Here is a 15,974-nt window from a genome sequence, read left to right on the forward strand (position 1 = left end):
GACTGGGCTGAACTCCAGAGTGCTGTCCACTTTGGATAACAACCGCATTTCCTAAGAAAAAAATAACAAAACTGCTGTTAGATACAATATAAACCTCTGCATGGGTAATACTGAATACATATTAAATAGACTCCATTTGATTACTATGCATATGTTTACACAGAAACTTACCTTCACATAAAGTTTCTTTCCTCCTGAATTTAACATAGAAATTCCAATTTTTGACTCCCCTGTAGGATACAATTAAGACATAATAGGTTAATGACATGTTATCAACATTAATGACAGAATCGAATAAATACTGTATTGTTGCCCAACAAAACACTGAACATTGCACGTCTCTCTGTCGCCAGTAGGTGTCACTATGCACCCAAAATGGATACATCTACCTTTAGACAGTCAATAACAAAGTAATCTTCAGGGCTACTTGACATGATTGAGAGCTAATCCTTTTATGTACTGTGACTATACTCCATGCACATAATCTAAGAGTGTAATGCTGATGCTCTATGATGCCCATTCCAAGGTAGAAGGTACATGCCCCATCTATCCCATTCATGCATGCCAATCCCATCGGTTGTACACAAGACATAAATTGACTGATATAACTCCTCATAAAAGGTCAGATGACTGACAATTAACTTAAAATTAGATCTAATGTTACTCACTAGGTAAAAGCGGTGATACTTTGGTATGACCTGCACAGTAGCATTAAGTGAAAGGAGGTGATTACATGTACAATATGCCACGATCATAAAAACTGAGTGCTCTAGCCTACAGCAGCATTGCAGTAGTTTGGTGGGTGAAAGCGCTGAGTTGACACTTCGGGGCTGATTTCCTTGGCTCTGGAAATTCCTTTCAACTTCAGGTTTCTCTGCAAGTGAGACCGTGGATGAAAAGTTCCTGTGCTACAGTTCACGCTTCACCTCCATCGATTGCATTGTATTGGCAAACCAATGAAGGAGCGACCAACCGTTCATTATGGGTCACTAAGTTCCTCGTTTTAGTACTGTTTCACAGAAATACAATTTCTATCTAATGTTAATTTCCTAAAAGCATTTTAATGTCAAATAATGCATGTTTTCTTTCACACATGAAACGGTTGACTTTACAGCCATAGTGCATATAGGGCCACTTAATCTGGGTCCGGGAAACAGACCCTAGTGTAAGTCTACTATTAGATTAAAATGTAAATGGAGAAAGCCAGGAAAACATCCCTTAGTTGTTTATGATGTAGAGTCAGTGGACAGAAGAACAAGGAAAGAACATTATCTCCCATGTCCAAACTGTAAACAATTCTGCATCCCAAATGACACCCAATTCCCTATATAGTGCACTATTTTGACCAGAGCCCTATGGGTCCTGGTAAAAAGTAGTGGACTATGTAGGGAATAGGGTGCCATTTAGGACAAAACCAATGTTAATCTACCATCAATCTATAGGCTACATGCCTGGTGTGATTGGGATCTTGGAGCAGGGAGATGTAGTCTATTCTACACAGTATAGTCTGGTCTTGATAAGGGAGCGCCAATGGCCCTGTGTATGTAATATGGGGTATGATGGTGATGAGGATACAGGATGAACTTGCACCTATGGGCTGATCTAAGATCAGTTTTGCCGTTTCCCTTTAATGGTTAAGATGAGAATTTGGGGAAGGACTTGTTTGATTCTACAACTAGCTTGGCTCCCGAGTAGCGCAGCGGTCTAAGGCAGGTAGCCTAGTGGTTAGATCGTTGGGCCAGTAACCGAAAGCTTGCTGGATCGAATCCCCGAGCTGACATGGTAAAAATCAGTCATTCTGTGCCTGAGTAAGGCAGTTAACCCACTGTTCCCTGGGCACCAAAGATGTGGATGTCGATTATGGCAGCCCCCCGCACCAATCTGATTCAGGGGGCTTGGGTTAAATGCGGAAGACACATTTCAGTTGAATGGATTCAGTTGTATAACTGACTAGGTGTCACTGCATCTCAGTGCTTGAGGAGTCACTATAGACACTATGGTTCGAATCCTGGCTGTATCACAACCGGCCGTGATTGGGAGTCCCATAGGGCGGCGCACAATTGGCCCAGCAAGATCCAGTTTTGGCCAGTGTAGGCCATCATTATAAATACAAATTTGTTCTTAACTGACTTGCCTAGTTAAATAAAGGTTAAATAAAATACAAAAAAATAGGCTCAATGGTAAGGCTCCCAAATCCTAATCAGTGTTTCTCCCAGATTTTTCTTTAGGCGGGGTGCAGAGGTCCCTAAACCCGCAGAACACCAACATTCTCTATTGAAACCTACCAACATCCTAAAATATTTGAAGTTATTCCTATAGCTCTCATGCCTTACCCCACCTCCACCCCCAAAAACGAGTCCCCTAGCCCCCGACACCCACCGTTGGCGGAGCAGCGGCCCGTCGCTGGGGCAACCAACAGGACCAGGATGTGCTCGATGACGTAGGGCTTGAGCTTGTCCAGGTCAGCAGGACGTTCTGTGTGCTCCGACAGCCTGATCTGGAGGTTGAGTCCCTGCTCCACCCCGGCCGCGTTGTCCTCAACGCTCTGGAAGCACGACCCCTGGGGATACGGCAGGAAAGGCATACCAGTTACGCAGAGGGAGCAAGGAGGGAGAAAGGGGGAGGGGGTTGGTTGAATAGAGCAAAGAGAGAATGAAGAGGCGTGTAGAAGGAGCGATTAGTGGAATGTGGAGAGAGATTGGGGGGCAAGAAAGGGGGACAGGGTGTGAGACAAATGAGTAAAATTGTGTAAGAAAAGGAAAAGAGGAAGCGATGAAGAGTGGGAGAATACTAAGAGTGTGTGTGCATGCTTGTACACACACACACACAGTATATACATAGCCAGCTAGAGGTAAAACTATGGGCATCAACCTGCTTCTCTCCAGTCCCTCTGTACTGTACCTAACCCAACCCACTAAACCTTCCTTAACCTGACAAGATCAGCATCTGAGGTGTGCAAAGCTCGGCGCAAACCAGGCCTTGTCGTCTTAGGAGGAGGAGTGAATCAGGCCTGGACTTAAGAAACAGACAGCTTGCTATCCCTGGCTAGACCCCACAGGGCCTCGGCCTACAATAAACACCAAGCCCCTGTGGATACAACAGATACACACAGACTACTGGCCACTTCCTGAAGACGCCATTTTAGTACTTATCCCCCCTGACCATAGGAGTTGGCTATACTTTACAAACAGATCTGGGACCAGGCTCTACTATACTAGTAGTATTCACAATTCATTATGAACAAACAAACAAAACAAAGTTGGGTTAGGTTTGGGAGATAGAGTGGTGGGTGGGGCTTGCGTCATGGTGGTAATTGCGCCACCTGTGTTTAGGGAAGCTCCCGGCCAATTAACAGTCTCGTGAGAAAGCAATTATGCGCCTAGCAAGTGGTCTCACTGTCCTTGGGGCTTCTTGAGAAACCAGACTGCAGTCAGATATCACAACACTGTAGCTCACTCAATAGACGTCCTGTACACAATCTTTCAAACTATTTCATCATGAGCAATGATTCTGCAGTAAACTTTACAGCCACAACTCACGTAACATAGGTCTTATAACTGACTACAGGAGAATAACCCTTGTGATTATTGTGAAGCCAACAAGATTGTGAGTACACAGAGTTAAGGAGTATTCAGCACTCATGTTGACAATAGTTGGAAAAAAGAATAAAATAAATAGTAAACGGGCATAAGTGCTATGAAAATGCTAAGTTATTCTTACAGTTAGCAAGGAATAAGGACTCTGCAATTTAAACGCATTGCCCTTTAAAACACAAATAGTTTGTCTCAAAAATATAGTGGTCATACACATGCATATCTGTTTAGTTTGGCATTGTTTAAATTTTTGTCTCGTGTAAATTTTTAACTAATGTAAAGCATATTTTGGTCTGTTAAAAATAATAATTATATACAATTTACATATTGACGACATTATAGTGAAAAGGGGGCGGTTTTAAAAAGTGATGAGATGCCCAGTACCTGCGGCTGGCTGTATATGCTCTTGGGTAAACTGCACTCCAGCAGTAGCCCCAGGATAGTGATGTTGGAAGAATCTTCCTGTAAAAGCAAAAACAGAGAACAAAGATCCAATGGCAAAAATATACAATCAAGAGGTTGATAACTCAGCCTTCATCCCAATGCTCTTTGATGAGACAAATAGCTTGAAAAGTCATGTTGATTAGACTAAATAAATTAAAGACAGTTTAATTAATCCAGATTAAATATCAAAATTACATCCACCACTCCTTTAAATTAAAGTCTAACAGGACTAGTGAAGAAATAAATACAGGGATGTGTAGCATAATTAACTAAACTAATTATGTGAGGTTATATTAAGCAAAACATTGGTAACATACAGTTGAAGTCAGAAGTTTACATACACCTCAGCCAAATACATTAAATCTCAGTTATTCACAATTCCTGACATTTAATCCTAGTAAAAATTCCCTGTCTTAGGTCAGTTAGGATCACCACTTTATTATAAGAATGTGAAGTGTCAGAATAATAGTAGAGAGAATGACTTATTTCAGCTTTAATTTCTTTCTTCACATTCCCAATGGGTCAGAAGTTTACATACACTCAATTAGTATTTAGTAGCATTGCCATTCAATTGTTTAACTTGGGTCAAACGTTTCAGGTAGCCTTCCACAAGCTTCCCACAATAAGTTGGGTGAATTTTGGCCCATTCCTCCTGACAGAGCTGGTGTAACTTAGTCAGGTTTGTTGGCCTCCTTGCTCGCACACATTTTTTCAGGTCTGCCCTCAAATCTTCTATAGATTGAGGTCAGGGCTTTATGACGGCCACTCCAATACCTTGACGTTGTTGTCCTTAAGCCATTTTGCCACAACTTTGGAAGTATGCTTGGGGTCATTGTCCATTTGGAAGACCCATTTGCGACCAAGCTTTAACTTCCTGACTGATGTCTTGAGATGTTGCTTCAATATATCCACATAATTGTCCTTACTCATGATGCCATCTATTTTGTGAAGTGCACCAGTCCCTCCCTGTAAACAATTGTTGGAAAAATTACTTGTGTCATGCACAAAGTAGATGTCCTAACCGACTTGCCAAAACTATAGTTTGTTAAGAAGAAATGTGTGGAGTGGTTGAACAACGAGTTTTAATGACTCCAACCTAAGTGTATGTAAACTTTTGACTTCAACTGTACATGAACAGCATAATTGCCATCGCAGTCATTGAACCCTATGATCTTTGTGGTTCTGGACTAGGTTGTTCTTTGTGACAACTGTTGATGTAAAAAGGGTTTTAAAACTGATTAATTGATTTATTAACATGACCTGTAGGTTATCCCAACTACAAGGCAGATCTCTTTGACACTATTATAACACAAGTATTCACTAGTCAAGACCTTAGACTTAGGTAACAGTATTTATACATGACAGTGTATTTGGATTGGTGGATAGTGCATTATTTAATATCAAAAGTGGTGGTGAGCTCAAAGCTACACAGTGAAATAACAGTTACCTCATCCAATGACTTGGTCAGAGAGGGGGGAATGGAGAGAAAAAGAGAGCGAGAGAGAATTTCAACCTCCCCACTAAAGAGAGCCAGAGAGAGAAAGAAAGAAAGAGAGAGAGAAATAAAGTGACAGAGAGTAAAGAAATAAAGGGAAGGGGGAACTAAATTTGAATCTGGCTGCCAAAGCTCAGTCTATATTTAAACCTGTTCATGTGTTCAGCAGCTCAACAGGCCATGTTACAGAAACACAAACCACAAACACCATACAGGAACGACTTTACTCTCTGTCTAGTAATAACGAAACCTCTCATAAAAGTATATCCAGATCAGTGAAGAAACAATGCTTGTGTCCCAGATGGCACCCTATTCCATTTATAGTGCACTTCTTCACCAAAACCCTATTTTCTATAAAGTGCACTGGTCAAAAGTTGTGCACTATATAGGCAATAGGGTGCCACTTATAAAAGACGCAGCCCATATGTTGTCTTGTAAAACTTTAGTTTCACACGCCATATAGTGCCTTCAGTGTTGTAACAGAAGAAGTGTGTTCAAAATAAGTGGTTGAGTATATAAGTAAACCATACTGTGAAATAACAACGACCCCCCCCCCCCCCCCCCCAAAAAAAAAAAACTAGGAGCAAGTCTGAGTGATTGTGAGAACGCAGCCAGGCTGACATTTTGCAACTGCCAGCCGCTTCCTGTTACCGAGGGTAACGTTCCTCCGAAGAAGCCTCGTGCCACTTTCACTCCTTCCCTTGATGTTTTTGAAAGTGGGTGAGAGTACGTGTGTGATGTGACTGTTTGCATGCTCCTTGTTTGTTTAGGCACAAGTGTGTGATTCTGTATACACAAATATGAAAGTGATTGATCATGTGTCTGCATGCATGAATGTGTATATACACCTCGTGTACGTAGGCCTCTCATGTAAATGTGTGTTTATGTCACTGGTTAGTTCGTGTGTGTGTCTTTATGTGTTGGGTTATCTCTGTATCGGGACTGGCAAATAGGGGAAGTCAGCTGCTGATGGCTATCAGATGTCAGACACAATACAGCAAGGCCTGCACACTGCAGAGCAGGGCAGAGGGCCATGCTAGCAAGTCTTCTACTTGGTGTATGTTGTGGTAAATGTGTTTGTTTGTAGGTATGGTGTGAGCCTGGAATGCACCCTCTCTCATTGTGGAGCTAGAGGAGTTAGAGCCCTCTCTATCTTATCTATGAACATAGACAGGGCTCTAACTCCACAATGAGATAGGGTGCAGGCCAGGCAGCAGGCTGTTAGCCAGCCTGCCAGCTTAGTGGAGTCTGCCACTAGCACAGTCAGTGTAGTCAGCTCAGCTATCTCCATTGAGACCGTGTCTATGCCTCGACCTAGGTTGGGCAAAACTAAAGATGGCGATGTTCGCCTTAGCAATCTCACTGGAATAAAGACCTCCTCCATTCCTGTCATTATTGAAAGAGATTGTGTTATCTCACATCTCAAAATAGGGCTACTTACAGTGCCTTACAAAAGTATTCATCCCCTTGGCGTTTTTCCTATTTTGTTGTATTACAACCTGTAATTTAAATAGAATTTTTGGGGGATTACATGTAATGGACATACACAAAATAGTCCAAATTGGTGAAGTGAAATTAAAAAAATTACTTGTTTAAATGTTTTTTTTGTTTTTTTTATAAAAAAAAAAGAAAAGTGGTGCGTGCATATGTATTCACCCCCTTTGCTATGAAGCCCCTAAATAAGATCTGGTGCAACCAATTACCTTCAGAAGTCACATAATTAGTTAAATAAAGTCCACCTGTGTGCAGTCTAAGAGTCACATGATCTCAGTATATATACACCTGTTTTGAAAGGCAAAAGTGTCTGCAACACCACTAAGCAAGGGGCACCACCAAGCAAGCGGCAACATGAAGACCAAGGAGCTCTCCAAACAGGTCAGGGACAAAGTTATGGAGAAGTACAGATCAGGGTTGGGTTATAAAAAAAATATCTGAAACTTTGAACATCCAACGGAGCACCATTAAATCCATTATTTAAAAATGTCAAGAATATGGCACCACAACAAACCTGCCAAGAGAGGGCCGGCCACCAAAACTCACAGACCAAGCAAGGAGGGCATTAATCAGAGGCAAAAAGACATCAAAGATAACCCTGAAGGAGCTGCAAAGCTCCACAGCGGAGATTAGAGTATCTGCCCATAGGAAGACTTTAAGAAGTACACTTCACAGAGCTGGACTTTACGGAAGAGTGGCCAGAAAAAAGCCATAGCGTAAAGAAAAAAAATAAGCAAACACGTTTGGTGTTCACCAAAAGGCATGTGGAAGACTCCCCAAACATATGAGACTAAAATGGAGCTTTTTGCCCATCAAGGAAAACGCAATGTCTGGCGCAAACCCAACACATCTCATCACCCCGAGAACACCATCCCCACACTGAAGCATGGTGGTGGCGGCAGCATCATGCTATTGGAATGTTTTTCATCGGCAGGGACTAGGAAACTGGTCAGAATTTAAGGAATGATGGATGGGGCTAAATACAGGGAAATTCTTGAGGGAAACCTGTTTCAGTCTTCCAGAGATTTGAGACTGGGACAGAGGTTCACCTTCCAGCAGGACAATGACCCTAAGCATACTGCTAAAGCAACACTAGAGTGGTATAAGGGGAAACATTTAAATGTCTTGGAATGGCCTAGTCAAATAACAGACCTCAATCCAATTGAGAATTTGTGGTATGACTTACAGATTGCTGTACACCAGCGGAACCCATCCAACTTGAAGGAGCTGCAGCAGTTTTGCCTTGAAGAACGGGCAAAAATCCTTGTGGTTAGATGTGCCAAGCTTATAGAGACATAGCCCAAGCTGGAATTACTGCAAAAGGTGGCTTTACAAAGTATTGACTTGGGGGGTGAATAGTTATGCACGCTCAAGTTCTGTTTTTTTGTGATATTTCTTGTTTGTTTCACAATAAAAAATGTTGCATCTTCAAAGTGGTATGCATGTTGTGTAAATCAAATAATACAAACCCCCCAAAAAATCTATTTTAACTCCAGATTGTAAGGCAACAAAATAGGAAAAATGCCAAGGGGGTGAATACTTTCGCAAGCCACTGTAATGTTAGATCTCTCACTTTCAATGCAGTTATAGTCAATGTGAACTAATCATTGATCATAATCTTGATGTGATTGGCCTGACTGAAACATGGCTTAAGCCTGATGAATTTACTCTGTTAAATGAGGCCTCTCCTTCTGGTTACACTAGTGACCCCCCCGCATCCAGCAATGGCAGAGGTGTTGCTAACATTTACAATACCACATTTCAATTTACCAAAAAAAAGATGACTGCGTTTTTGTCTTTTGAGCTTTTAGCCATGAAATCTATGCAGCCTACTCAATCACTTTCTATAGCTACTGTTTACAGGCCTCCTGGGCTGTATACAGCGTTCCTCACTGAGTTCCCTGAATTCCTATCAGACCTTGTAGTCATGGCAGATTCAAATTTTTGGTGACTTTAATATTGACATGGAAAAGTCCATAGACACACTCCAAAAGGCTTTCGGAGCCATCATCGACTCAGTGGGTTTTGTCCAACATGTCTCCGGACCAACTCACTGCCACAGTCATACTCTGGACCTAGTTTTGTCACATGGAATAAATATTGTGGATCTTAATGTTTTTCCTCATAATCCTGGACTATCGGACCACCATTTTATTATGTTTGCAATCACAACAAATAATCTGCTCATCAAAAGCTGTGCTATAAATTCTTGGACAACCCAAAGATTCCTAGATGCCCTTCCAGACTCCCTCTACCTACCCAAAGACGTCAGAGTACAACAATCGGTTAACCACCTGAGGAACAAAATGTAATCTTGCGTAATACCCTAGATGCAGCCGCAACCCTAAGAAGCTAGCTCCCTTGTATACAGAAAATACCCGAGCCCTGAAGCAAGCTTCCAGGAAATTGGAACGGAAATGGCACTACACCAAACTGGAAGCCTTCCGATTAGCTTGGAAAGACAGTACCGTAGCAGTATCGAAGAGCCCACACTGCTGCGCAATCATCCTATTTTTCCAACTTAATTGAGGAGAATAAGAACAATGAAAATGTCTTGCAAAGCTAAGTAAAAAGCAGCATTCCCCGAGAGAGAATGGCTTTCACTTCAGCAGTGATAAATTCATTAACTTCTTTGACGAAAAGAGCATGATCATTAGAAAGCAAATTACAGACTCCTCTTTAAATCTGGTTTAGATCTTATCTGTCGGAAAGATATCAGTTTGTCTCTGTGAATGGTTTGTCCTCTGACAAATCAACTGTAAATTTCGGTGTTCCTCAAGGTTCTGTTTTAGGACCACTATTGTATTCACTATATATTTTACCTCTTGGTGATGTCATTCGGAAACATATCGTCACTTCCACTGCTATGCGGATGATACACAGCTGTACATTTTGATGAAACATGGTGAAGGCCCAAAATTGCCCTCCCTGGAAGCCTGTGTTTCAGACATAAGGAAGTGGATGGCGGCAAATGTTTTACTTTTAAACTCGGACAAAACAAAGATGCTTGTTCTAGGTCCCAAGAAACAAGGAGATTTTCTGTTGGATCAAACAATTAATATTGATGGTTGTACAGTCGTCTCAAATAAAACTGAAGGACCTCGGCGTTACTCTGGATCCTGATCTCTCTTTTGACGAACATATCAACACTGTTTCAAGGACAGCTCTTTTTCCATCTACGTAACATTGCAAAAATCTGAAACTTTGTCAAAAAATTATGCAGAAAAATTAATCCACGCTTTTGCTACTTCTAGATTAGACTACTGCAATGCTCTACTTTCCTGCTACCCGGATAAAGCACTAAACAAACTTCAGTTAGTGCTAAACACGGCTGCTCGAATCTTGGATAAAAAAAAAAAAAAATGTATCATATTACTCCAGTGCTAGCCTCTCTACACTGGCTTCCTGTTAAGGCTAGGGCTGATTTCAAGGTTTTACTGCTAACCTACAAAGCATTACATGGGCTTGCTCCTACCCATCTTTCCGATTTGGTTGTGCCGTACATACCTACACGTATGCTACGGTCACAAGACGCAGGCCTCCTTACTGTCCCTAGAATTTCTAAGCAAACAGCTGGAGGCAGGGCTTTCTCCTATAGAGCTCAATTTTCATGGAATGGTCTGCCTATCCATGTGAGAAACGCAGACTCAGTCTCGACCTTTGAGTCTTTATTGAAGACTCATCTCTTCAGTAGGTCCTATGATTGAGTGTAGTCTGGCCCAGGGGTGGGAAGGTGAACGGAAAGGCACTGGAGCGACGAACTGCCCTTGCTGTCTCTGCCTGGCCGGTTCCCCTCTCTCCACTGGGATTCTCTGCCTCTAACCCTATTACGGGAGCTGAGTCACTGGCTTACTGGTGCTCTTCCATGCCTTCCCTAGCAGGGGTGCATCGCTTGAGTGGGTTGAGTCACTGATGTGGTCTTCCTGTCCGGGTTGGCGCCCCCCTTTGGGTTTGTGCCGTGGGGATGATCTTCGTAGGCTATACTCCGCCTTGTCTCAGGGTACTAAGTTGGTGGTTTGAAGATATCCCCCTAGTGGTGTGGGGGCCGTGCTTTGGCAAAGTGGGTGGGGTTATATCCTGCCTGGTTGGACAGGGCCACAGTGTCTCCCAACCCCTACTGTCTCAGCCTCCAGTAATTATGCTGCAATAGTTTGTGTCGGAGGGCTAGGGTTAGTCTGTTATATCTGGAGTATTTCTCCTGTCTTATGTGGTGTCCTGTGCGAATTTAAGTGTTCTCTCTCTCTCTTTTCTCGGAGGACCTGAGCCCTAGGTCCATGCCTCAGAACTACCTGACCTGATGACTCCTTGCTGTCCCCAGCCCACTTGGTTAATGCTGCTCTCCAGTTTCAACTGTTCTGCCTGCGGCTATGGAACCCTGACCTGTTCGCCGGACGTGCTACCGCATCTGCTGTCTCTAACTCTGAATGATCGGCTATGAAAAGCCAACTGACATTTACTCCTGAGGTGCTGACCTGTTGCACCCTCTACAACCACTGTGAGTATTATTATTTTTATTATTATTATTTGACCCTGCTGGTCATCTATGAATGTTTGAACATCTTGGCCATGTTCTGTTATAATCTCCACCCGGCACAGCCAGAAGAGGACTGGCCCCCCCTCAGAGCCTGGTTCCTCTCTAGGTTTCTTCCTAGGTTCCTGCCTTTCTAGGGAGTTTTTCCTAGCCACCGTGCTTCTACATCTGCATTGCTTGCTGTTTGTTGTTTTAGAGTGGGTTTCTGTATAGCACTTTGTGACATCGGCTGATGTAAAAAGGGCTTTATAAATACATTTTATTGAAATTTGATTGATATGTGTGTGTGGCGTTATGTTGTGGTAAACATATCTATCCTGTTGCCACGTGTTGTCTGTTGACTTTCTTGTCCAGGAACAATTGCCTGTTGGGAAATAAATAAAGTATATTGAGTTGAATGGACTGGACGTACCTGAGTTTGGCTCAGCTTGATGCTCTGGATGTGGGGGAATATGAGGATACTGTCCTTCCTATGGACCCCCTTCAAAGAGCCCCGGTGGACGCCCAAACCCAAAACCTGAGTGAAAGGACATCACTGTTAAAGGGACCGTTCATATAAATTACTAAAATTACCTTGAGAGATATTTAATGTGTCAGAAGAGAGAGCAATTCAAAAGTGGAGTTATTTTTATTGGCCATTGTAAAGGGACTGATTAGACCACAGAATATTAAATCACAAAACAAAGTGTGAATGAATCCAAGGTAGCACGCTAATATTGCTTATGCTAATAGAGGCCATGAAGTATACAACCCTAGAGAGTGGATCATCTTAATATCACAATCCCCATAGCTTATTTAATGGAAACACAAGTCATTTAATGATTGGGTGAACTAAATTGTGCCTTTTCACTGATAAACAGTATATATTTAGGCATAGGCACCCAGTATATATTCATGCTTAATTAACTATTAATAGTGCTTATGTCACTCTTAACACCCATCTGCTTTGATGCGTCTTTAAAGGTCAGGGGTCATGGGTGCCAAATATCACATCAGAGCCGTTACTTCCTGTGTTGCAAAACTGTTGCAAAACTAACTTCAACATGCCTTCCACCGGGCACACAATGTTCTTTTTTTAGTCCATATTAAAAACAGACCCCTGGTTGTGGGTCAGAGCATACGTCCCAAATAGAACCCTAGTCTATAGTGCACTACTTTTGACCAGAGTCATATGTGCACTGGTGAAAATTAGTGCACTAAATTGGGAGACGTTTGCGAAGCAGACCGGGGAGTGTTAGTATCATATGCTCGTAAGACTACTGACCTGGTAAGAGAGCACCCCGTGGGCCGATGTGTTTATAAATAATGAGTTTTCTATGATGCCCTCCTCCGTCGGGAGGAAGACGAGTTTAAATGAGGCCTTCCCTCGGGGTGGGATTACCTGAAAGCAGAGAGGACACGGGGTCAGGGTTCACCGAAGGCAACGACTACATTACAATGTCCATACTAGCATGACTTCATACATGACTTCACTCTCAGTGGTATGCTGGTGAGCCACACAACTTCCAACACTTATAATAAATAAATAAATAAATAAATAAATAAATAAATAAATAAATAAATATATTCTTAAGTCAGTTAAGAACAAATTATTATTTACAATGACGGCCTACCCCGGCCAAACCCGGACGACGCTGGGCATATTGTGTGCCGCCCTATGGGATTGCCAATCACAGCCGGATGTGATACAGCCTGGATTCGAACCAGGCACTGTAGTGACACCTCTTGCACTGAGATGCAGTGCCTTAGACCGCTGCCCCACTCGGGAGCGCAAAGCTCAGCATATTGAAGAATCATGCTGAGAATGAGGCCTTGTGTGAATGAATCGTGGGTTAATTTCAACGTGAAATCGATAGGAGAAAATATGATATGCAATGATGTAACATGCACTGTTTTCAGAGTGTGATGCAACACTGTTGTGCTTGGTATACTTTCTAAGCAGAGCAGGGAAATTCTGTGGGTTTCAATGGAAGTTTGAGAGTTTAAATAGCTGTACTGTTGGCCCAAGGGACTGACATGAGAAAGAGGGGGGAGTAGAGAGAAGTAGACGAAGAGAGAGCAGAGAGAGCAGAGAAAAACAGTGTGAGAGAGCGAAAAGGAGAGAGAGAGAGCGCAAGGGAGAGAAACAGAGAGAAAGAGGAGAGGGAAGCAAAATAGAGATTGTAGGAAGAAGTTGGATGAATGTGGGTGTGGTTGAGTGAGAGAGGGAGGGAGTGTCCGAGTGAAGGAAGGGCACACACACAGACTCACCCTTCTGTGGAACGAAGGCATGTGAAAATGTCTGCTGGATGTAAACATTGACAGCAGTGTCACTGGGAGTTCCTGGCTGGGGTTGTGTATGTATATGGTTTCAGCTCTTGGCAGCCCCAGTGGCCTACAGAGAGAGATAGAGATGGAAAGAGATGGACATAACAAGCACCTCTCATTGTTCTATCCAGGCATTGTAAACATCAAGTTATACTGATTAAAAATATAAAATGCAACAATTTGAAGGGGCATGGATCAGAAAATAAGTCAGTATCTGGTGTGACCACCATTTGCTTCATGCAGTGCGACACATCTCCTTCGCATAGAGCTGATCAGGCTGTTGATGGTGGCCTGTGCAATGTTGCCCCAATCCTCTTCTGTGAAGTTACTGGATATTAGCGGGAACTAGAACACGTCGATCCAGAGCATCGTAGACTTTGAACCAGAGCATTCCAAAAGTGCTCAATGGTTGACATGTCTGGTGAGTATGCAGACCATGGAGGAACTGGTAAATATTTAGCTTCCAAGAATTGTGTACAGATTCTTGCAACATGGGGCCGTGCGTTGTCATGCTGAAACATGAGGCGATGGCAGTGGATGAATGGCATGACAATGGACCTCGTCATGGCATCTCTGTGCATTCAAATTGCTATCGATAAAATGCAAATTGTGTTCATTGTCCGTAGCTTATGCCTGCCCATACCATAACCTCCCCGTCACCAACATTGACATCAGCAAGCCACTCGCCCACACGTGGTTTGCTGTTGTGAGGACGGTTGGATGTACTGCCAAATTCTCTAAAACAACGTTGGAGGTGGCTTATGGTAGAGAAATTAACATTCAATTATCTGGCAAAAGCTCTGGTGGACATTCCTGCAGTCGGCATGCCAATTGCACGCTCCCTCAAAACTTGAGACATCTGTGGCATTGTGTTGTGTGACAAAGCTGCACATTTTAGAGTATACTTTTATTGTCCCAAGCACAAGGTGCACCTGTTTAATGATCATGCTGTTTAATCAGTGTAAAATACTTTCTAGCATTCGGACATCGACAAAGTAATATTTCTAAACTACTATGAAACTAACTTTTGTTTAAGTACAATTTAGACATTCCTACCTCATTTGCAGTTTTACCATGATTACATTCTAGTTACCACTGTAGTTATAGAGTAATTTCAGGGCATAACTGTGTGACTCAATGCAAAGTGTTTCTGGTTGTGTCAACATTGACATAGCATCAACACTTGCGCATGAGGTAGAACTCTCCCTTAATAGTAATGTTTCCTCTAGGTAGGATCAGCTTCCCCTCCTCCAATTCTAACCTTAACCATTAGTGAGAGAAATGCAAAATTGGCTCAAGATCAGTGTCTAGGGGCAACTTCACCCTAAAACATTTTGCTGATGACAAGTTAGCACTTCCTGGAAACGAGCAACATAGCAACATAGGCCGGAGTCACCACAGTTCTGTAAATGTCACTCTTAAAGGATAGGTTTGCAGATAAAAAAAGTAAATAGCTGCAGGTGCAAGCTTTCCTCATACTAGTGTCATTATAATAACCACAAGCAAGACAAATATATACGTGATAGTGACTTTTAGAGCTACTGTACAATGTGAAGTCATTGGATAGGTTAAACTCAATTTCCTAACGTGATTAAGTTAAAACAGATACAGTTGAAGTCAGAAGTTTACATACACTTAGGTTGGAGTCATTAAAACCTTTTTTTTCAACCACTCCACAAATGTCTTGTTAACAAACTATAATTTTGGCAAGTTGGTTAGGACATCTACTTTGTGCATGATACAAGTAATCTTTCCAACAATTGTTTACAGACAGATTATTTCACTCATAAATCACTGTATCACAAGTCCAGTGGGTCAGAAGATTACATACACTAAGTTGACTATGTCTTTAAAAAGCTTGGAAAATTCCAGAAAATTATGTCATGGCTTTAGAAGCTTCTGATAGGCTAATTCACATTTGAGTCAATTGGAGGTGTACCTGTGGATGTATTTCAAGGCCTACCTTCAAACTCAGTGCCTCTTTGCTTGACATCATGGGAAAATCAAAAGAAAATCAGCCAAGACCTCAGAAAAAAAATGGCAGACCTCTGCTAGTTTGGTTCATCCTTGGGAGCAATTTCCAAATGCCTGAAGGTACCACGTTCATCTG

At 42.3% G+C, this 15,974-nt stretch overlaps 1 protein-coding gene across 3 annotated transcripts in view; it reads right to left on the reverse strand.

Annotated features, from left to right (window-relative positions):
- The window catches only part of LOC106610024 (transmembrane protein 131-like), a 125,000-nt gene that overhangs the window by 48,380 nt on the left and 60,646 nt on the right, over positions 1-15,974 (reverse strand). For all 3 annotated transcript variants that reach the window (XM_014209132.3, XM_014209134.3, XM_014209131.3), the window contains exons 5-11: positions 13,808-13,931; positions 12,822-12,938; positions 11,970-12,074; positions 3,978-4,055; positions 2,380-2,560; positions 172-230; positions 1-51 (exon numbers count right to left, since the gene is read on the reverse strand). The exon at positions 1-51 is cut by the window's left edge and continues 55 nt beyond it. In XM_014209132.3, coding sequence (XP_014064607.1) covers positions 1-51; positions 172-230; positions 2,380-2,560; positions 3,978-4,055; positions 11,970-12,074; positions 12,822-12,938; positions 13,808-13,931 — 715 coding nt within the window. The remainder of the gene's footprint in view (positions 52-171; positions 231-2,379; positions 2,561-3,977; positions 4,056-11,969; positions 12,075-12,821; positions 12,939-13,807; positions 13,932-15,974) is intronic.

Source organism: Salmo salar, chromosome 08 (assembly GCF_965601325.2).
Source record: "Salmo salar chromosome 08, fSalSal1, whole genome shotgun sequence".
NCBI classification, from domain to species: domain Eukaryota; kingdom Metazoa; phylum Chordata; class Actinopteri; order Salmoniformes; family Salmonidae; genus Salmo; species Salmo salar.